The 24,427-nt window shown below is 36.8% G+C and overlaps 1 protein-coding gene across 1 annotated transcript; it reads left to right on the top strand.

The window, feature by feature from the left end:
- CARS1 (cysteinyl-tRNA synthetase 1) lies at window positions 1-23,924 on the top strand. Its single transcript, XM_032222777.1, is given in 25 exon segments — window positions 1-29; window positions 290-386; window positions 911-1,009; window positions 2,700-2,852; window positions 3,107-3,200; window positions 3,203-3,246; window positions 3,821-3,906; window positions 5,221-5,255; window positions 5,258-5,344; window positions 5,443-5,477; window positions 5,479-5,556; window positions 7,171-7,299; window positions 8,084-8,213; window positions 8,468-8,494; window positions 8,497-8,570; window positions 9,719-9,797; window positions 9,800-9,815; window positions 15,821-16,010; window positions 16,745-16,813; window positions 18,708-18,789; window positions 20,451-20,531; window positions 20,694-20,761; window positions 21,698-21,757; window positions 22,436-22,519; window positions 22,840-23,924. Coding segments are annotated over 25 exon segments (2,046 nt in total). The 5' UTR covers window positions 1-15; the 3' UTR covers window positions 22,975-23,924.
- Window positions 23,925-24,427: the final 503 nt, after the last annotated feature.

Genomic DNA, 24,427 nt, shown 5'->3' with positions numbered 1-24,427 from the left:
TATGATGCTTCCCATATGGGACACGCAAGGTAAAGTAGGTTTTTGTGTTGTTACAGCTGAACATATATGTAGTGTCATGACATTGTTCATTTTGGGAGTCTTACTTTCAATCTGCCCTATTTCTTTATCTGTTGAGGGGGAAAAAACAGTCCTTTTTGTTTGCACATTTCCTAACATGATTATTGATAAGAAGCTGTTTTATATATATTCTCACTAAGACATACATTTCTGTATACTTGTTTGGAAATAGCACATATACAAAATTAACTTACTTTTAAAATTATTTTAGATCATATATTTCATTTGATATCCTGAGAAGAGTTTTAAAAGACTACTTCAAATATGATGTCTTCTATTGTATGAATATTACAGACATAGATGATAAGGTAAATGAAAATACCTCAATTTAGTTGATTTCTGAAATGAAACTTCTTGCTAAGGTTAAGGTGATAGCTAATTGCATTTTAACAGTATCTCTCGCTAATTGAAAGTTTATTTTTACGATAGACAGCACCATATGAATACATACAGTAGCTTTAAAGAGGTAATATCAGCTGTGGAATTCACTTACCTTCCCTATCAGTTTGCAAATGTGAGCGTGCTTGCTCGCGTCCCTCGCACGCGCCTCATCTATGCATGCACAGTGCTTGCACATTATGTCGGGCTGGGTGGATGGAGTCTCCCGCAGCCACCGCTACTGGTTCATCCGAACCAGAGAGAATTGGTTGAATACCACTTCTGGGTAATATAAACAAACGTCTACTTGAAGAAGCTTTCTGTTTGATCATCAAAAGATGGCAGTGGGAATGGCATAAGATGGAAAGATAATGAAAATGTGTATGTTCACCTGTGGTGGTTCCGTCTTCATGTATAAGCTTGCTTCTTAGGCATATTCCATTTTTTGTTTTAGATCATAAAAAGAGCAAGGCAAAACTACCTCTTTGAGCAATACATGGAGCAGAGGCCAACAGCCAAGCAGCTGCTTGAAAATGTTAAACAAGCTTCCAAGGTAAGCTCATGGTCTGCCTCCTCTCCCTTCTTTCCCTAGCGCAAGAAAGAATGGGACAATGGGTGTGAGAATCTTTATCCAAAGAGTAAATTTCTAGGAGCTGTTGCTGGAGTAAATTGGAACAATGATTAGCTGAGAAGAGCTTAGGGTGAGTTGTAAAGCAATGTAGAGTTTGACCAAACTAGTGACCTGAGTTGGGCTTGTTCCAACTAGGGTGAGAGTTAAACAAAGGAGCAGATTGAAGCGACTGGCCTTGTCTGCCAGAATGACAAGCCAGCTAATTTTGCTGAAAAGAAGAAAAATAACTGATGTATTAGGTCATCGGCTGCATTGGGCTGATGTTTGCTCATCTCAAACAGAAGCTAGTGTCAAATCATTATAAAACATTCAAATTGCTTTCTTATCTTGGTTGAAATTCAGTCCAGTAGGCTGTCATTTAGTTCTTACAGTGAGAGGGAGGGGAGTTAATACACTTATTTTAAAAAGAAATAATAATTTACCATAAAATTAAACTTACTTTGTGATTTGATTTGAAAAGGCTTCTAGTCATTTATCCATTTAGAGACTGACTGTTTAGCTGGCAATTGAAGAAACAAGCAAGATGGGGAAAATAGAGAATCAGCCTCTTGTTCTCCACCTGGTATTGTAATAGGACAAAGTGGTTGGTTTCCATTCTGGCTTGCAAGGACCAGGATCAGTGACTGAGGATAAAGCCCAGAAGTCAGACTCCAATGTTATGAGAAAGCAATGAGAGTGTCTCATAAGAGGGATCTCTTAGAACACCTATTCATATAGTTGTTCATTCCATTTTATTTCTTCTTTTTCTTTCCCTGCTCTTCCCTTTCACATCCTTCCATTCTTTGAGGATTTCATCCTTTCTGCTGTGACTGATCCTTCCAAGCCTGCAAAATACTTGTAACATCTTGATTAGTTGACATCTTGATCAACTCCATCAACTAATCAAGATGTTACAACACAGCCAACCAATCCGCTTACAGCAACAAAGCCAGCACTCCACACACACCCCACCAATATTTATAGAAAGACGACAGCTCCGATCACTCTTTGCTCACACAAGCACGAAGCCGAAGGCACCAGCCTGAAGATGGCGAGTGAGACCTCGTAGAAACATTGCCAGGTTACTCTCAATCTTACACAGGAAAAGACCTGAATATGCCAAGACCTACCTACCTACCTACCTACCTACCTACACACAAACACACACACACACACACACACACACACACACACACACACACTCCTGCATTGGCCAGCCTGGCTGTGATTGCTACTACAATATGATGTTAATGAGAAATTCCACTTTCTTGTAAAATTCAAATGACTTTCTTACTTAAAGCATGATTGCCTATATAGTTTTATTTTTAGCATTTTACCCCTATAACTAATAGATAGGGTTAGGGAGATAGATAGTCACACTCTCTTGGAGGAGAGAGGTTGAATGCTGCACAAGAACAATGGGAGAGATCACAACCAAAAGGGAGCAGGCCCTTCTCCTCTTCACTTTACATATCCTTGTTTGCAGGCATGTGCGCGCACACACACACACAGGGGAGGGGAGAGAGAGAAAGAGAATGGAAGCTTTTAATAGCTACTTTTAAAGCTCTCTTTTTTCCATGATAAAAATATTCACACTGGTTTTGGTTTTGTTTCCATCCATGTTTTAATTCAGTTGTTTTCGGCAAAGTTGGAAGAAACTTCTGATCCTGATAAGAAGCAAATGCTGGAAAGGAGGCAAAATTCAGTGAGAGATGCTCTGGAACCACTAGAGAATGGCCTTCAAGAGAAGCTCTCTGAGGGAGAAGTCAATAATATGCTGAGGTTGGTACCCTTTTTTGAAACAGGTTGAGAGTCATTTCAGTCATTGTGTTCTGATACATTACCACACACAAAAATACACGCACACATCATACATATATACACATTACGTACATTCTCAGTCCCAGAGCAAGGTTCCCCTGAAGTATTTTCCCGTGAATCGTGAAGAATATTTGAGCACGGGCCTCTGGGGAATTTGTAAGAATTGTGGAAATTGTGTGTTATGATGAACAGCTTGTATTAAATAAAATTTATTTTCAGACTTTGTTGCAAGAAGCGAAAGATACACTTTCTGAGTGGCTGGACACTAAGTTGGGTAGCCAAGTGACTGACAACTCTATATTTTCCAACATTCCAAATTTTGGGAAGAAGAATATCATAAAGATATGGCAGCTCTCAATGTAAGTAGATATGCTTATTCAACAAAACTTAAAAGACACTTCTGAATGACATTGTTCATGCTTTATTGTTTCAAATGTCCTCTTCTTTTCAAGACTAGAAAGTAATGTGTCATATATGTAGTTAAAATATATAGTTAAAAGCTTTGATTTAGAAACAATTTCAAATATTAAAATGATAAATTGAGATCTTTAGGCAAACTCCTCCAAATGTCTGTTTGTAATACTATGTTTCATTTGTTCCCATCTAGAAAATCAGAATTATAATTAGATCTACATCGAGAATCATTTGTGTTTCATCAACAGTTGGAGGCAATGTTAGTTTCTATTTTAGCTTGAAGGATATTTTTCAGGTTTAGCTTTGGCAGTTAGATATTTCTGATTTCACTAAGCAGAATAATAGCCCAAGAACAGTAGGTCTGTAGAAATCAGTTCCTATCTGTTTTTAAACTAGGTTTAATTAAGATTTTCCTACCAAGTTTTATTATTATGATATTATATACTTTTAATTGTAAAGCGGAATATACTGTATTTTGAGATCTTGGAAAGAGAAAAAGTTTGGTTTTTTCCTCCCCAGGTATTACCTCCAGATGTTTTAACTCGCGTAAGTGAATATGTACCAGAAATTGTGGATTTTGTTCAGAAGATTGTAGATAATGGATTATGGGTGAGTATAACTTGTCATTTTCCCACTGATCTCTGTTATATACCGAAATTGCTGAGAATATAGTTTGAGTATCTGATAGTACCATATTTTTTGGAGTGTAAGATGCACCAAGATTTTAAAGAGGCAAATTTAAAAAAAAATTTTTTTTTTGCACTCTGCAGACCTCCCAAAATGGCTGTTTTTTGTCAAAAAAAGGGCACAAATAGCCTTTAGGAGGCTTGCAGAGTGCTTGTGGAAGGCCAAAAAACGAGCAAAAATGACAATTTTTTTGTGAAAACGGGTCTGTGTTTTGTCAGAAAAAGGGCATGCATAGCCTTTAGGAGGTTTATAGAGTGCTGGGGGCTGGGGGGGGCAAATTGAGCAATAAAGGTCCCGTTTTTTGCTTATTTCTGTCCTCCACAGCCCCCAGGAGCACTCTGAAGCTCCTAAAACACTATGCCCGGCTATTTTTGCAAAGGAGTGGGGTTTTGGGGAGACCAAAAATGCTGTATTCAGTGTATAAAATGCACTCAGATTTTCACCCTCTTTTTTGAGGGAAAAAGGTTATACTCTTATCTTATACTGCAAAAAATATGGGTTTCCTATAAAGGAATATTCCCAATGTCCTTTTTATCTAAGATAGTCTAACATATTCTCTACATTATATAACAAAGAATTACAATTAAAAAAAACAAACAGCTATTTTACAAGTGCTCATGAATTAATTTTATCCGGTTTTCCCAGTCCGATGCTTTCAAATGAGTTTTCTATGGAGATTCTCAATCATCCCTGTCATGATTGTCCCACAAGTGCTTTTCAAAAGGCAAGTGGCTTTTTTGGTTCTTTTCCTTGAAAAACATTTTGCTTCTCATTCAAGAAGCTTCTTCAGTTCTCACTGAGTAGTGTGCAATGGGAGAATTTATATTCTTTGCAGTCATCTGGTAGTTAGTACTCTGAAAGTGGTTGTTTAGTTCTCTGAGAGTCGTGAAAGCCACTTGGAGGTTTATCTGTACCCTCAGGTGAATCAGAGTGCAAATGGATGTGGAACCTTCTTGAGACTGCTGAAAGGACTGAAAGCTCTCTGATTCTTCTTGGATGAGAAGCAAAATGTTTTTCAAGGAAAATAAAAAACAAGAAAGTCCAGCTGCACTTTGAAAAGCCCCTTTGGGACTTCCAGATGAGCTGAACTACAATTCCAAACATCAACTCCCAGCGTAGCCTAACTTTCTTGAATTCTATATTAAAATCAGCCATGCAAAAGTGTTGAAGAATGTTGTTTACATTAAAACGACATTAACATTCCTGTTGACTGAAACTATAGTTTTGCCTTCTAGTTATGTGTCCAATGGGTCTGTTTATTTTGATACACTAAATTCGATGCCGCTGAGAAACACACCTATGCGAAATTGGTCCCTGAAGCTGTAGGAGATCAAAAAGCATTACAGGAGGGTGAAGGTAATTTAACTTCATTAAAATACATTTCCAGAGAATGTTTGGAGACAATGATGAAAGTTACTGATTCTTACCATCACTTCTTCTGCTTCTTCTCCTAGGTGACCTGAGTATCTCAGTGGATCGTTTAAGTGAAAAAGCGATCACCAAATGATTTTGCTTTGTGGAAGTCCTCCAAGCCAGGAGAGCCTTCATGGGATTCTCCATGGGGCAAAGTAAGGATAGCTGAGATTGAGCAATCATTTGTGTGATCAGGAGGCACAGCTACTCCCTTGGGAGAGGATAAAGTTTTTTTTAAAAAAAAATATTTCTATGATGCAGTTTCTGTAACCAGGCAAAGCAGGAGAATTTTCTGTGTGCCCCTTCTTGTATATGCTTTTCACTTATACAGCAAAAATTCTTGGATTTAGAACACTATTATTGCCTATGCCATTCAGAGTCCCTTGAAACAGTCTGATGGCTGGCGTTTAATTTAATGAAATAAATAAATAAAATATTATGCACAAGCATTTGATCCTTATACAGTGGTATCTTGGTACTCAACTGCTTTGAAACTCATCGAATTTGGTACTCAATGCATTTTGATCCTGGTCCTCATCATTTCGTTTGGCACTCGATGCACAAGCTAGAATTTGTCAATGTGAGCTTCCTTGTGACTCACTACCTTATTCCTTATAAGTAAAAAATTGTTTGGTATTCATTATTTTGAGTACCCATCACTCCCCTCAAAACCAATGAATATCAAGGTACCACTAATAAATTTGGAATAAATAATAATGCCTAATAATTACACCATTATTATTTTTTTAAATTCAGTAAACATAGGTAGTCTTCAACGTACGGGCACAATTGAGCCCAAAATTGATGTTGCTAAGTGAGGCATTTGTTAAGTGAATTTTGCCTCATTTTATGACTTTTCTTGCCACGGTTGTTAAGTGAATCACTGCTGCTGTTAAATTAGTAACACAGTTGTTAAGTGAATCTGGCTTCCCCATTGGCTTTGCTTGTCAGAAGGTCACAAAAGGAGATCATGTGACACCCCCCCCCTCCGGACACTGCAAGTTTATAAATATTAGCCAGTTTCCAAGCATCTGAATTTTGATCACCTGAACATGGGGATGCTGCAACAGTTGTAAGTGTGAATAAACAGTCTTAAGTCACTTTTTTCAGTGATGATGTAACACTGACATGGTCACTGAATGAACTGCTGTGAGTCAAGGACTACCTGTACAGCTGTATGCTAGTTCATAAAGCATTTAAATACCTTTTGTTTTTTCAGTTGTGATCTTTACCTAATCAGCACAAATCAGGGTCTCAGATTTAAATGATTTAGTGTTGCTGTGAAATAATGCCCTTAGAAAGATTCAGTTTGGAATATTTTTTCCTCTGTGACCCAATAATTTTACAGATGAGGTTTATTTGCTTACTTTTTTTAAAACAGCCTTCCCATCTGAACTGGTTATAGGCCTAAACCTTGAAGTCTTGTTATCTTTGGCCTCACCGCTGACTTAGCAGACTTTTTCAGTTTTTACAGTTTTAGGTTGCAATTATATATTCCATTCATCCTAATTTTTTTCTAAGCCACCAGCTGATTGGAGCTTTAGAAATATTTCTCTGATAATATCTTTAATTCGTAAACAAAAGGCAAACATCTGCGGTTTGAAGATTCCACCTTAGACAAGTTATGAGCCCATCGTCATTCCGTTACTTCACCAGAATTCACTGACTGAGCTAAATCCTTCATTAATATAGTGCATGTTAGCCTTTAGTATTAAATCATCAAGGATATTAATTTACATGATTAATTAATTATCACCCTGTGTTAATAGGGACGTCCAGGATGGCATATTGAATGTTCTGCTATGGCTGGATCCATTTTAGGAGACTCTATCGACGTTCATGGAGGAGGGTTTGATCTTCGTTTCCCCCACCATGACAATGAGTTGGCACAATCCGAGGTAAGTAGTGTGAGGCATTAAATCAGTAGTTCTCGACCTCCCCCCACCCTGAAATCCTTCATATCCCTGTAAAAAAAAAAAAAATCTGGGCCCAACCAAGATGGGAACAAATATACTTTTTCCGAGAACAATGATATGTATAGAGAACATTTATATACCACAATGGTTATAAAATGGGTCAGTCATGTCAGCAACCCTATTTTGGGACCTTTTGGGAATTAAGTGAACACACGATCATTAAGCAATCACCACAGTTGTTAAGTGAACCAATGTTTTGCTAGGGACACAATTTTTCTGAAATGAGAGTCTGTTTTCAGCAAAACCGTCATAAAACATGATCATGTGACCACAAGTTACTGCAAATGGCCATAAATTCTACCCTATTACCAGAGGCCCAAAGTTCATCATGTGACAGTAGAGACGGCGCAACTGTTTGTATCTGGGTCATAAATCTCCTTCTTTGAATCAGTTGCGACTCTGAATGGTTGGTTTTTGAAGTGCTGGCTGGTGTTGTTGGTTTTTTACTGTTTCTTACATGTTTCTATTATTATTAATATTAGCTACCTAGAATCATGGTACATAAGATGGGCATCTATCATTTTCCTAAGTAAATGTTACTAACTAATCCTCATTAGTTACCATTAAAATGTTTTTTATTACTTCCTATGTAATTACATATATTTTTTATTCTGTTTACAATGTAGATCCCTCTTTTTTTAATGTTGCTGCAATCTAATGGGGATTCATATTATAATATACTTCTTTGGTCTCATTGATTTTGTAGGCATACTTCGACAATGATCACTGGGTGCGCTATTTTCTACACACTGGGCATTTGACAATTGCTGGCTGTAAAATGTCCAAATCTTTGAAAAACTTTATTACAATAAAAGATGCATTAAAACAGCATACAGGTAAGATCTATTAATTGAGGAACATTTCATTTTTGGTGGGTACAGCGGTGCTAGCTGTTGCTGAGCTTATCTCCATTGTCTTTGGCTAAAAAACTGTCTAATTGGCATTTTAAGATTATTCTTTATTCTATAATTAGTATTTTGGGGTTGTTTTTTTTTAGAGTAGCTATGTATCGAAAGCCTAAACGGCTTCGGTCAGCTATGATTCCTCCTGTGCAGCATTTTTCCATTTGTTTCTTTAAAACTCTCAACAGCACGGCAATTAAGGCTGGCTTTTCTTATGCTTCTTGGAAGGATACTCTAGACTATTCAAAGAACACCATGGAGTCTGCTATCCATTATGAGAAATTCATAAGCGTAAGTTATTTTCCTTTTTTCTCATTGTTCTGTTGTGCAGATGTTGGGACATACTCCTGAAAATTCCAGGTGTTCTTTTGTTCCTTTCTTCATATGCAAGATTGTGGCACAAAATCATAAGGTAGGCCTACACGCCTTGATCCACCAAACCAAAATCCGGCCACTATTCATATGTGGTAGTCCTTCATGAGTTCATTAGTTTGTTGTCTGTCAAAACAACAAGAGGGAGTAGTGAGGTTGGGGGTCAGAATTTCAGAGGATGTTATGCAGGCTCGTAAATCACAAATGGAGTGGGCCCAGTTCACAGGGTAGCATAAGCATCTATAGGTAATCCTTACGTAAGACCATTTATTCAGTGACTGCTCAAACTATGATGGTGCTGAACAAGGGGGATTTAATAATTGCAGCCAATATAATATCCCTACAGTCATGTGGTTTTCCTCTGGGTGCCGGGCAACTGGCTTGCAATCACAACTTGCACTGTCCTATAGACTCATAATCACATTTGCGATCTTCTGGACCCAATTACTATTGTTAACCAAGGACTATGATTATGATAAAAAAATGACATTACATGTCACCATTTGCCCTAACCTCATCCTCAGTTGTGAATGACAGGTAATGACAGCAATCCATTATAGAAGCAGCTAGGAGTGATTAATTGTTGGAAGAAACCCAGGAGAATCCTGTCAACTTTACCTTGGCATAGATTGAAAACTTGCTGGTTGCCACTTAACTTTCCAGGTTAATTCAAGTCACAATATCCTCCAAGATTAATCTGTGTTATAGTGGAGACAGGTTTCCTTAAAAGGCTAATTAGAAATAAAAAACTTGCAAAGCCTGTTTTCTTAGTTCATTGTTAGCATGACAATATACAGTTTAAATCTATATACAAAGCAAGATGAAGGTAGGGACAGAAGTAAAACTCTTTCAAATCATCTTCTTTGGCAGGGTATGTTCCACCAGGTTGTGCAAAAAACATTTTTAAGGACACACACAAACACACAAACACAAAGAGCCTGATAGCAGGTGATGAAATTTTGCTTTTCTTGATGGGTTAGTCCTGTTTTAAACCAAAAATGTGTATAGAATAACTATCTGAACAGCATACTTAGTAACAATTGTGGGCTCTTTCTTTCCCTTTTTAGGAGTTCTTTTTAAATGTAAAGGATATCCTTCGGGCTCCTGCTGATGTGACAAGCCAGTATGAAAAATGGGAAAACCAGGAATTGAACTGAATAAAAGGTGAGCTAGCCGTTTTTCTTTCTCTCTTTATGAATAAACCTCTGTATATCTGTGTCAATGTCTGTTTTTCAAACTGGCATTTCCATTTAGAGCAGATAGGGCATGTTCCTTAAAAACTTCCTCCTTGAAATTCAATTACTTATTAATTCAACATACCAAACCAGGGCATTCATAGGACCAATCCCAGGTCCTTGCACATACCTTCTTAACTGATTTCATCTTCTGTTTAATGCTTGGCATAGATTTCTACATGCCAGTCTATGTTTGTGCATTCGCAGTCAGTTTTTTTGGTCAAGTGTGCTGCCATTCATTACTTATTATTGCCTAGAATGTAAAACAAATACTACTGTAAAATCTGTAAGTAGGAAAAAGAACTAATGCCCCTTTCAAGAGATCTGTTTTTCCTGATAAAGTAAACTGGTTATGACCTTTAGATTTAAACATTATTTTTCATCTTCTAGCCCATTCTTTCCTTGATTTGATAAAATTAAAAGAAACAAGGGAAGGCCATCCAAGGAAGTGGGAGAAGAGCCTAGATCAGAGATCTCATACATGCAGCCAACTGCCACAATCATCCAGATCATTTTCTGGAGACTGCAGTTTTCAACACTTCGTGTTTGCTGAGGTCATCATGGTCCACCAAGGTTCCGATGGCTGAATGCTGCACAGATTTACAAGCTGAGCCACAGGAAGCATTACAGAGAGAAGAGTGATGGGCAGCATGGTAGTTTATCCTGGCTGACTCTTAGCACGAGCAGAGCCCGATTGGATAGGTTGTGCACTTGTGTTCCAACCTAGGCTTCATCAAATCGCTAAACAGATTCCTTGTCTTCCCCTCCCCCCCAAAAACCCCTCCTTTTTCTTTGGCTAATGTGAATTCCTGGCATTCATATCCAGCAAAGTCCCGGCAAACAGTCTTTCAGTCCTTGGATAGTTACCCGGCTGATAGCTTCCAGACGCAACGCTGTACAAGGAAATACTTGGCAAGGAGTCTCTCAGATGAGCAAATCTTCCCACTAATAATATGAATTAATTGTCTCCTGCAAACATCACTCCCCTTTCGCTCCTATTTATTCCCTATGGGAGAGGCCATTCAACATCCCCTTGTGCTTTTACTCCCAAGTCGACCTCTGTTCCTTAATTGTTCCCTTCTACTGACAGCTCTGCGCATGCGCACATCAGAAACAGGCTCCAGCTGTTCTTCAGCCCCACTTATCTCTGACTCCAAAGGTAGCTGATAATTGTCAGATGGCCCTGGCCCCATCTCTGCCTCCAATGCAGAGCACTCATCAGAACCTTCCCCAGACTCCAGGACTGGCCCATGTTCCTCCCAACTTCCTCACGGTCCAAGTCTGCCGCCAGCTCTGCTGGTCGATGGCAGGCCACAACAACCTGATGCCCCAGAGCCCTTTCATACCTACAGGGCCACTCTGGGAACTGTTGCCCACCCTGATGCTCTAGACTGAAACGCCTTCTAAGATAGTGTCAAGCTCTCTGGACACGGGCAGTGGAGAAGCGCACAGCTTCACTTGGAAGGATCAGGAAGCAGAGGCAAAGGCTGTCCAAGGAAAGGCATGGAGCGGCAGATTTGGCTGCTCTGCCATGAGGGTCCTCTGCCAGGCAAGGAATAGGAGAAAGCAAGAAAGCAAGCAAGATCTTTCTGCTACTAGACACACATGGAGAAGAGAATAGGAAAAAAAAAAAAAAATAGCAGTAGCACTTTGACTTATATATCGCTTAATAGTGCTTTCCAGCCCTCTCTAAGCAGTTTACAGAGTCAGCCTATTGCCCCCAACAATCTGCGTCTTCATTTTACCCACCTCGGAAGGATGGAAGGCTGAGTCAACCTTGAGCCTGTTGAGAATTACAATGAGAGCCCAGAATGAGGAAAAAATGAAAAAGGCCTATTAAAATAAAGCACTGAGATGACATATTATAACAGTGCATGTAACTGCCCTACCTAACCAATGTATAAGATGGTCCTTGTTTAACAACCACCAGTTCAGCAACTGTTCAAACTTATGATGGTGCTGAATGAATTGTAGTTATAACCAATCGAGTTTTAGCTATTGCAGTGTCTTCCTTCCCCCGCTGGTTCACAATATGGGCGCTGATTATTATTGCAATTTCTGATGTTCCCTGCTGGCTTTTCACAAGCCAAGTCAATGGAGAAGCATATAGGAAGTCACAATCACACTAGATCCTCACTTAACGACCTGAATGGTCTTTGCTTAAAGACAGCAACCAAGACTGCTGGAACTACCAATGCTAGGTAGCACAGTCACATGACATTGCTCATGATAACTGTTTTGTTTAACCATGGCAAGTCCACTCTGAATTACTTTCATAACCTGAGAATTACTTGTATAGCATTCTTGACTTATAAGCCAAATTACAGAAACTTCTGAAAGGCAGCCACACAACATAACATTATCTAGCACTAAGCCATTATTTATTCTGGCATGCTGGAATATTGTCTGAATTGTACATTTGAGATTGATCTTAATTCTGGTAGATAAAAGCAGGCTGGCTTTAAATACTAGGTTTTGAAACTGGCTAGTCACTATTGGCCATATAGATTAGATCAGGGGTCCCCAACCCCTGCTCCATGGACTGGCACCGGTCTGTGGCATGCCAGAAACCGGACCACCAAACAAGTAAATCCCCATCCATGGGATGCAGGCAGTATGCAAAAGCAGCCCCTCTGGTCTAGGGAAAACCTTCTCTCCACGGAACCGGTTCTTGGTGCCCAAAAGGTTGGGGGCCTCTAGATTAGATTAATCAAAGTTTTCTGGGTTTGGATGATACAGCAGTTGGGTTAATCAAAAACAGGAGAAGAAGCCTTCTGTCTTATCAGAGCATGGAAAAAGAAAGAAGTTTACAAATCTGGAGAGCAAGACTATGATTATTCCTATCATGTTTGTAAACCATGATTATTGCATCCAAACACAATGAAGGGTTTCTGAACAAAAATGTTTCAATCGGCATTGTGCAATCATACTTCAGATAGTTTATCTGATAAAGAATGAATGCCTCTTAAGAATGTGTGCGTTCAACTCTGGAGGCCAAAACAACTTTAATATCTTTGTGACTGATATAAAAAAAAATACAGCTTGGAAGCCAGCCAAATGTGGAACAGAGTTCCAGGAATCCAAGGTGAGACTTCAATGTACTTTGCTCTTCAGGGGGCTAAAATAACTATAAATTGTTATATAAAACTGTTTCACCTGCATAGCAAAAACTGCTGTCAAAGTCGGTTTGGGGATTCAGCATCTGAATTACTTTTAGCATTGGTTTTGTGCCTCTAGCAGACTGTGGCAAATGGCCAAAGGTTGTAATTTTCACCATGCTTGTGTGGGGGAAAGCCACTATTCTGCTTTTACAGCAGATCCTAAAACAACTAATCACCGCCAAAGAATTCATTCTGAAAGAAGGGAAAAAGGAAGTCTGTTGTGGGTCACTGAGTGCTGAGAGTACCCAGATGATAGCAAGGCTAATTTTTGCCCAGCTGAAAAAAAAGTGAGGCATGTGAATGAGTGGATCTTCTACCTGATTTTGGATGCTGCTGGTCTAGGGCAGGGCCTCAAACTCAAATTGGTACAAAGGCTGCACGAGGCCTAGTTTGCTCACCTGAGGTTCGTCATACTGAAATCTTATAGGTTTCTCTGCCCACCTAGCTGTTAGCATTTTTGATTAACCTGAATAATATTTGGTTTTGTGACTGGATTGATATGCACTATTTTAAGATCATGACTGGAATGACATAATTTAGGAAACAAATTAGCATAGCTCAAATGTTGCTTTTTTCTCCTTTCTTTTCACCCTCCTTGCTTAGAGAGATATTTCTGCAGTGGTGCAGTGGTGAGAATGCAGTACTGCAGGCTACTTCTGCTGCCTACCAGCTGCCTGTAGTTCAGCAGTTTGATTTTCCTGTTCTACCCCAAATTTATACTTTAGAATTCTTCACAAATCTGTTTGTGCCACCTCTCCTCCAAATAATTCCTTGCAGAAACCAAAGTAGATACTCGGTATTTCAATTACAAGGGTATGGATTGATATTTCTAGCTGCTGCTAAAAGGGTTTTATCCTTTCACGTAGGCATAAGTGGAGGAGATCCAAATAAAGTAAAAGTGTTATTTTGCACAAATCTTCAGTCATGTTTTAGTTTTACAATAGACTAACAATATTCTAAAAGTAACATTCTGATAAAACTATACATCCCTAATAAAAATTAGTATTATAAGGCATGGTAATTATACTATAATGCATTTCCATATAATATTGGTTGCTTTAATTCTAGCTGGGGATTTTTTTCCCTCCTGAGGATCCAAGTAAAACAAAACAAGCTCTGTCTTACTATTCATGGAATCCACAGCTCTGGCTGCTGCCTTCAAGGACCTCTCATTCTATGGAACTGGAATACCAAATGCTACACCCACCAGGAGCGTGTAGGAATGCAAAGTGCATTTTCAAGGGAAAAAGCAGAGTTTGAAGAGAGCTCTGGTTGTCCCTTAAAAATTATTCTTTCATCCCAAAGGGGAAAAAAAGTCTGAAGAGCTTGTTTCAGTGATATTCCAGTATCATTAGCCATGCCCCGTGCAACCCCCAAGCCAGAAGATTTGTTCACAACTGCATTATATCACTTTGGCTTGCTCAATATCTTATAGAAACATTGTACTTAAGTCTGAAACTTTCAAGCTTGCTGCAGAACAGCTGCAAATGATTTGCCTAACCTAATGTATCTAAGATCTAAACATAATTGGGTATGTATGATAGGATTCTCAATGTCAGCCCTCTGGACTCTTTCTCTCTCTCTCTCTCTTCCCCTCCCCTCCCCCCCTTTAAAAATACCTTAAAGTCAGTGTTGACTTTTGGCAACCACTCCCTGGAGGATTTTTGGCAAGATTTTATGGAAATGGTTTGCCATTGCCTCCTTCCTCAGGCTGAGAGTGAGCGACCCAAGATCACCCCGCTGCTTTGTGTCCCCTGGTTTCTATCCAGATGCCTTAAGCACTGCACCAGACTGACTATCTTTGACCCTAACAAGCAAATACTGAGAACCACAAAGTGCTGCTGGAGAAGATAAAGGCCTGTCTAGCCAGGCTTCCAGTTTTTTCAGTAGCCAATTAGATATCTATGAGGATCTCATATTTAAGAAGGTCATGAGTGTAATAACTTCCTCCATGTTATTTCATAAAAGTAGTATTGAATGCTGTCTTTGATTCTAAAGGCAGAATGTAGATATTATATAATTTATTGTTCTTTCAAGTAATCTAGGTTGATAATAATCAGCATAATATAAGGTTAGCTCATCCCACACTTAAGATATGCATTTGAAGAAATTTTTTTGTTTGTTAAGTGAATCTTCCATTTATTTGTATTGGATTAGTCTAAGTACTAGGTATGAGAAAATAAGATAATTTCCTTCTGTAAATTATCTCCATTCACACATAATTCTACATGCCTCCGTTTCACATCATCACATTTTTTCTAAAGTACATAGGCTCAAATATTTTAACATTTCCACATAGGAGAGCTGCTCAGCTTCTTGATAATACTAGTTTCTCCTTTATGCATTCTCCAGTTTTATTGTGTCCCCTTTTGAGATTTTTGCAATCAGCATAGTCAGTCACAATATTTTAGAAATGATTACAAAATACATTTTAATAAGACATAACACTATCGGCAGTTTCATTTATTTCCCTTTTCTAATGATCCTTTACATGGAATTTACTTTTTTCATAGTTGCTTCAGACTAAGTTGATATTATTGACTTATCCATACAGACTCAGGATCTCTTCTTTGATCAGATCTTGTTGATGTACAAAAGAAATTAGTTTTTTTAATGTAGTGTGTAACATTCAATATTTGCCAATTGAATACATATTCATCCAGTTGAGAGAAATTCTTTTAGATTAAGCTGATTTTTCTTCAATTAGTACCAAATCTTTTCATTCAAATGGTTTAAGGGTGAATTTTTTGTCTTGATTTCTTTTCTTGCCTAGTTTTTATGATAAGAAAGAAGCTGTCCATGAAGCATTGTGTGATAACATTGATACGCGTACCGTCTTGGAAGAGCTGCGATCATTGGTCAGTCAATGTAATTCCTACATTGCAGCAAAGAAGACTGCCCGACAGAAGCCAAATAGAACGCTGCTAGAAAACATAAGCATTTATCTTACCCACATATTCAAGGTATGGGATTTTGAAGAAAGCTTTCAAATTTGGCCATGTATTGTTTATTAAGGATGTCTGTTAGTGGCTAGTTTTTTATTATTTGGATTAGAACTTTTAATTTTATTTGATTAGATTTAATTGGCAATTACTTATATGAAATGAAATATGAGGTTTGAGGTTTGAATGACTAAAAAAGTCTGCTTTCTAGAAATTAATAAATGCCTTAAGGTTCATTAGTAATGCTTGCTTGCTTGCTTACTTCCATACTTACTTATTTACAAAATATTTTATGAAGTTGTAACCAAAAACTGACTTGGAGCAGTCTAGATTTTATTAATTCAGTGATAAGGTTAAATACATAAGTAATTAATGTATTAATCTTGACAATCATCAGGCAATACTATTTCAGGAGCAATTAGAATTTGCATCATGCCCCAAAGTGCTATAGAACAATTTCTTGGAGAAGTTCCTGCTGGAGAAAGGATATCCAGTCCTCTGCAGGTGGTTTTCTTGGGAAAAGTCTATAGAGGAGAGAAGAAATAGATAAAGATACTTCCATCTCACTGTACCAAATAGTTGATAGCTATCTATATGAATTTATATTATTGTTCCACTGTATGTGTGGAATATGAAACCAGGTATGCTAACTCAAATTGCATTCAGTTTTTGATTGAAATTTCTAACAGTTAAAAACTATCTGCTAGTAAGTGTGAATCTATATGTTCAGGTTTGTATATATTTCTTTTGCATAGATCTTTGGTGCAATAGAAAGTGAGGAGGGAATTGGTTTCCCAGTTGGAAGAAATGGTCATGCATTAAATGTAAGTGGAAAGCATATTTTGCTAATTTTATAGCTATTTATGGTTTTTAAAGATTAGACTAGATGTTGAAGCAAGCTTTCAAGAAACATAGCCATGGCGGTGGTAGTAGTAATAGTAGGAATGAGTGAGCACATTCATAGTAATAATAGAAAATAAATCAGATATAATGGTAGAATGTGAAGATCACCATATTTTGTTCTAGGTTAAGATTGGCAGAATATGTTTTCTAACTTACTTAGGAAGATGATGTATTCTGTTTAAAAGACTTAGCATTTTGTTAAAGCCATAGTGCTTTTTACTAGTTACACTTCATTCCACATTTTAGGTAGCAATTAAGCAGCCTATGACCCATTGGCTCATTGTTTCAGGAATGTTTCCTTACCAGATTCCTCAATGCCTTCAACAATGGCAGAGTTTCTAACATTCTGCCTTTAACTGGAAAAGTTGGGATACTTTTCAGAGATTTCTGCCTTGAGAATAGTCCATGTTGAACTGACAGCAGTCAAACTGACAGGAAATATTTTATAACACTTTATGTTATGTCATAAAATGTTAAACACAATTTGGTAAATTTCAATTCCATGGAAAGTATGGATCCTAGATTTTGGAGGCATTCTATAAGCCCATTTGTAGTACCTGGGTTCTCAAATTGTTGCCCTACAATGCACCATTTCACCCAGTTAAAACTTATACTCAGACAAACCTATGAGTTTTAGCAGTACATAGAGAAATAATTTGATCATAGTATATGAATTAACCCTAAAAAAAGGCAGATGGTTGCAGAAAATGGCACTAGCAAAAAAAAAAAAGAAATTGTACAAATTGAAATTCCTGGGTATGTGCTACAATAAGACCAATGTAAACCTATTGTAACCTGTATATAATTATCACAGAATAAATTAGTGAATATCAAAATGGTATTTGTCAGTTCATGGCAGTATGACTATCTTTTGTTCATCAATGTAACATCCGAGTGATACTGGTATTATGAATAGTGGGATCATGAGAAAGCTGCTTTTGTTCATATAAGAGCCTTGTTCAAATAAACAATTTTATTTCGAGTGTTTAGACACAAGAGACTTGCATTAGTTTAGCCAGAATATGGCAATAATGCAAATGCTTTGTTTAGATACACTAGGGGAGCATTCTCACATCAGAAAGAGGTATCCAGCTTTCTCCATTTCCAACAATCACAGCATATCAGATGTTATCAACAGATAAGACCCATTGCTTGAAATGAGGGAGGGGCACAGTGGATTTCTTCTTTTGGACCGTGCTGTCACATACATTTTGTCTTTTCCCAAACAAATAATATAATTTTTAAAAGGTATCCGGTCTTCTGTCATGCCTGAGTGAGTTGGATTATGTTGTCTATCTGCGCAACAGATAGTCCTTGATTTACAGTCATTCATTTAGTGACCCTTTGAACTTACAACGGCACTGAAAAAAGTGACTTGTGACAGTTTTCCAAAATTACAACCATTGCAGCATTCCTGTAGTCAAATGATCAAAATTCAGATACTTGGCAGATTCATATTTATGATGTTGCAGTGTCCTGCGGTCATGTGATCACGTTTGCTCTTTTCTGACAAAGTCAATGGGGAAATCACTAACTTAACAACTGCAGTGATTCACTTAATAACTGTGGCAAAAGTCGTAAAATGAGGTAAAACTCACTTAACTGTCCTGCTTAGCAACAGAAATTTTGGTCTCAATTGTGGTCGTTAAGTCGAGGACTATCTATGTAAAACTCAGGTATGATAAGAGCTCCTTTGCTTCATTCATTCACCTCATTCAGGTAATGGTTTTAGAAATCTACCTAGTTTGGAAGAAAATGGGTAAAAGTCATTTAGGAACGAAATGGTATTTAAAGTGCCTTTTTTTTATGCTACAGCTTGAATCTACAGTAATGCCGTATCTTCATGTTTTATCTGAATTCAGAGAAGGGGTAAGGCAAATTGCCAGGGAAAAAAAAGGTGAGATTTTTCTGGTTATAAATAGGCATCTATACAAATTGTATGCCACTCTTACAAAAGGGAATCCTTTCTTTGTTTCCACATACAACTAACAATTCAGTCCCTTGTGCAAAATGTGCAAATAGACAAGAGCCCTTTCAGTCACAAGGTGGGCATGTTTTGGAAATGACACTCTGCATTTACATTCAGGCTTACTTATTTCGGTTTGCTCTTAGAAATAACTATTTTTATTGCACGGTGATGCGTTTACTGATGACTGCATGAAATTTTATTATTTTAAAGCATACTTATGAAGAAGAAAAAAAGGAAGTGTACTGTGTTTTCTCACTCCCTGGCTGTAACTGTTTGGGTTGCCCAGATTCTATAGCCTGCTGCATAAAGAATAGTTTTATAGATGAGACAATATCAAGGCAAAGAATTTTAACTAACATGCCATTACATGCCACAATATGACCCCTTTCCTTCTCCTGCTTCTAGGCATTGTAGAGCTTAATAATTTACATGTGGAAACCTCATTTTGAGATCATTAGTGTTGTAACAGAGATTCATGCACTGCTGATCTCTTTTGTGTTTAGTCCAAAAGAGTTTAGGATATTATACGATATGTAAATAAAACATTATTCATTGAACAAAAACAGCAGAAACTGGGAACTATGAGAGTATAGTGGCTGTTCTTAGCGAATACTTTTTTTTGGTTTTTGAATGTTTAGTTGGTAACTGAGATGAAAATCCCTCAAATAAATTATAATATCAGGACATTGAGAAGCATTTAAAGGAAAAAAACAATTCTTGTTGCAAAGTATCAGTATGATATGGTTTGAGATAAGGAACTTCAATTCAGCTATTAGCTCCTGAACCTTTGCTTCTTTGAACAAAAGCAGTTCCAATTATGTATTTTTAAGAGTATATGAAGTTTTATTGTGGTTTATTTGATATAATTTTAAATATATTTACTAGTTAAGAATTGAGAGAATTTAAGTGGAAGAAAATCTACTAAAATTGTAATTTTAGTCCATTTCACTGGAATAATGAAAGTTTATGCAGGGGGAGGCAAGTTGTATAATTGTAGGGATGTTCCCAAATGAAGTCAATTCTGACTCTTGAAATGCAGTATTACCGGTAAGTATGATTCTTGGCTGAGATATGAGAAAATGCTGCTTATATATATATATAAGATTTTTACAACCCCTGGTAAGCCCCAATTATGGGAGGAAGCTAACTGCTTCCATCATCTGTCAATCGGCTCATCACAAGAGTCCATCACGACAGAAACCCAATGTTTTGTACTGTTGCCTTTGTTATGTTTTTTTATTAGCACAAATAAAAAAAATAAAACACAAACACACACACACACACACACACACACACACACATATATATATATATATATATATATATATATATATATATATATATATATATATATATATATATAATGAGGCATCTCCTGTAAAGTTTCAGTCATTCCATTTCTCAATTGCATAGTATACATTGTTTCCTCAAATGCTTATTCCTTTAAAATAAACACAGAAAAAATTAGCAAGATCATATCATGAAGAAAACATATTGAAATGTTAAGAAAAGATCTTTACCTTAATGTATATCCAGCTGACCAGAGAAAATATTTTACTTAAATTTCAACATTTTCATTGTTCTTGTAGTATTTGAAGTTCTGCAGCTTTGCGATTCACTTCGAGATGATATCCTTCCAGAGCATGGAGTTCGGTTTGAAGATCATGAAGGTAAAGAACTGCCTGACCGCTGTCTTGGCTTCTCTTTTGAGTTGCTAATACGAAACACTACAGTAGCAATCTAATTTGATTCCTCACAGTGTATGTGGATGACACTGTAGTAATAACATATGTAAAAGCATTTACAAGATTTTTTAAAAAATTTTCTCCTAGGACTTCCAACTGTGGTCAAGCTGGTAGACAGAGACACTTTACTAAAAGAAAGAGAAGAAAAGGAAAAGGTTCTACATTTTATTCTTCAAATTATTTTTATATACATTTAATTTAATTTAGAATAATGCATTACTTATGCATGAGCTAGCAACAGAAATGTAGTCAGGTGTCTCGGTACTAGTTTCCGAGTACAAATTTTACTAGGGATTTGGGAGCTAATCCAAACATGCTATTTGCTAGAACAAGAAAATTCCCCCTTAATCTACATTTTACATCATAAGGGTTATTCCCTCATAATTTCATCCCCATTTCATTCCTTGTGTGTTGTTACTATAATTGAGTTCATCCAACTTGTAGCTGATTGCCCTTTTTTTTCCTTCCACCATTGCCAGCATTATAGACTTCTCCAGAAAACTACGTCCATGTGATATTCTCACCAAGTGTCCAATTCCAATCCATTTTAATTCATTGATCTCTAAAATGACAATGTGCAGTCAACTAATTTAATATTTTTATTGAGTTTTCTCATGCTTATGCTTCTTCCAGTTCATGTTCCCCTGTAATTCAATCTTTGCCATTTCAAATTTGCTTTTTCTCCATGACAAGACATAACACCATTGGTACTCCAAAAGATGCTCAACATTTCCTCTGCCATATATTGTCATGTTACTTGAGGGGCCTACTATCCACAAATATATTATCAGTCACTTTTTCTTGGAAAAACATGGGACTGGTTTACCACTGCCCTCTCCTATGTGAGGCGATGTTTTTGCTGTTGTCATTAGAGTGATCATTCACCTCCAACATCTTCCTATATCATCATTGCTACTCCAGTATAGATGTTTGTTTTGATTGAGCAGGTAGATTGATCTTCATGAATATACCCTCTGCTGTAATAATGCAGGAATAATCAGACTTGAAGGATAGGGAATATATGCATACAGTACAATGATTTTAATACTGTTTTTAAAATTGTAATCATTCATTCTTATGATTTCGCCTAGATTGAAGAAGAAAAAAAGAAGAAAAAACAAGAGGCAGCTAAGAAGAAACAAGAGCAAGAGGTAAATAACCTATATCAGGAACTGAATAGTAGGCAGTGATATCAGAGTCACTACAGACTTTGAAGATAATTTTGTTTTCAATGTTCAAGTCATTCTACAGTGTAAAGAGTTTTGTGCTTTCACATAGCATACTTGTGATATTAACATGAACATCTATTTCTATCTTAAGTTTTTGACGTGTTGATCAAAGTTTATTTTTAGCCAAAGGTTGGGTATGTTTATTACAATATGAGCAACAAAAAATGTGGCAATATGTACCATTGTACTCCTATTTACCACCACAATTAGGATCAGAATTTCCATCGCTAAGTGATACAGATATTAAGTGAGGCACACCTAATTTTATGAACTTGTTTTGCCTCAGTCATTAAGCAAATCATCACAGTTGTTAAAAAATAACATAGTTGTTACATAAATCTGGTTTCCCCATTGATTTTGCTTGTCGGAAGCCCATAGGAATGGTGCAAATGGCGATCATGTGACCCCAAGACATTGCAAGTATCATGCCATTAAATATATGCTGTGCCAAGTACCCAAATTTTCAACATGTGATCACAGGGACATTGTGGCGGCCGTAAACACGAAGACTAGTCATATGTTAGTTTTTTCAATACCATTGTAATCTTGAACGGTCTTTAGAATTGTTATAATTCAAGGACTGTTATCTTTATTTTACAGGCAGCAAAAATTGCGAAAATGAAAGTTCCACCTGGAGAGATGTTTAAATCTGAGCACGACAAGTATTCCAAATTTGATGAAAATGTAAGTATACTGTAACTTTTTTTAAAAAAACCCACCAACATTTGATTCAGGAATGAGGGGAAAACCTCATGGTAAAATGCTGTAATAAGAATGATATAATAATCCTTGTGATTATTTGAAATATTTAAAGTGCTTAACAAATGTAATTAGTTATAAACATAATGCAGCAATTTTGTAAGATAACAGCACCAATATTATCCATCATATGTCAAGAGTGACCAAAAGTGACTTGTTCAAGGCCAACCCCATGATCATTTCATTCATATAAGTATTTGAAACTGAACCTCTTCCCTCATTTACATTGATTTAATATTTTTTAGGGGCTTCCAACCCATGACATGGAAGGGAAAGAACTCAGCAAAGGACAGATGAAGAAATTAAAGAAAATGTATGAAGCACAAGAAAAACTGTACAAGGAATTTCTTCAAATGAATCAAAATGGAGTTGCAAACTGAAAATAAAATTTGGACAGTATTTTTCCTAAAGAAATGAAAAAGTTGGGTAACATCAGTGGAAGTAACAAGTTGTTTCTGTGTGTGCCATACTGTGCTGACATATATAATCTAGTTGCATATATCAATAAAACTTTTGTTACAATAATAAAATCCATGTAACATTTATGCAATACAATCAAGAATAACTTAAGAACCAACAAAACCTAATTTAGTTTTATCTGAATATTCACTTTTTCTGAACTGATTTGTGAATTAGAACACACTCAGATGGAGAAAATGTCTATAAAAAGTTTTACCTTTAGGAAAACATGCACAAAATATATGTGCTAGAAAAAGATAACTGCATTATATTAGGAAACATACTGAAAACATTGTGTTATTAAAATGTGCAGGACTTTTCAGGTAGGCTTGTTTTGTAAAGGAAAACTGATAATGACTGGTATTAATTTAATTTAAAATTAGAAAAGTGAGAAACTGAGTCAATGTATAAAACAAATTCATCTTTCCCTAGAATGAAATAATTATTTCCCCAATGAATGACATGATCAGTTGAACAATATTGTTTAGTGCGATATCTGATTTCATGTATTTTTTTTTTCAAAAATAGGTACCAGTTTATTTTCTGTAACTCACTCCAAGACTGTAACAATCTGCACATCTTTTTGCAGATTAATAGATTAATAAAATAAGTCATTAAGTAGAAACCAAGAGTGCTAAAGAGCCAGTTGCAAGGAATTGAAACATTATTGCAAAAACTGTTTTTTAAACAGACTCAGAAGCATAGATCCATTTTTTTCCTGTAATTATAGCATTTGTACATAATTTTCAGATTGTTGTTATAACCTACAGCTAACCCAGAATATATTCCCACCCAACTCTACCAAATGTTAAGGTTGTTTTGGTCCTATTGGAATTACTTTATAACTCAATAAAATTTCACAGATCACTGATTTTTACAAACTGAAGTCAACATTTCAACAAAATCTACATTTATTCTGGAAAAGTTCCACCTGATTTGCTGCCTGTCCATTAGTATTCTCCAATATTAAATTAGGGTGATTTAAATACTTTGCAACAATAACAAATGCACAGAAAATGGCATTTTTACCTTGTGTGCCAATTGTTCAGTCATTCATGCATAGTCACTTCCCATTTGGATTACTGCAATGTGCTTTATATGGGGCTGCCCTTGAAGACCTCTCAGAAGCTATAAATCATCCAGAACGCAGCCAGGTCAGATAAGGTAGGCACACTTCAGCTTCCTTCCCTGAAACCTTGCCACCCATTGGGACCCTGGAAGCATTCCTTTTCCATGATTGCCCATACCTAATGGAATGCTATCTCCCCCCCCCCCCCGATGATTCACCAGGCCCCCACACTTTTCGTCTTTCAGAAGGCCATCAAGACCTGCCTTTTTACCCAGGCAATGAAAATATTTAGAGTTGGATATGAA

Source organism: Thamnophis elegans, chromosome 1 (assembly GCF_009769535.1).
Source record: "Thamnophis elegans isolate rThaEle1 chromosome 1, rThaEle1.pri, whole genome shotgun sequence".
Taxonomy (NCBI): Eukaryota; Metazoa; Chordata; class Lepidosauria; order Squamata; family Colubridae; genus Thamnophis; species Thamnophis elegans.
The sequence above is the reverse complement of the archived record's forward strand: the minus strand, read 5'-3'. Positions and strand labels throughout refer to the sequence as shown.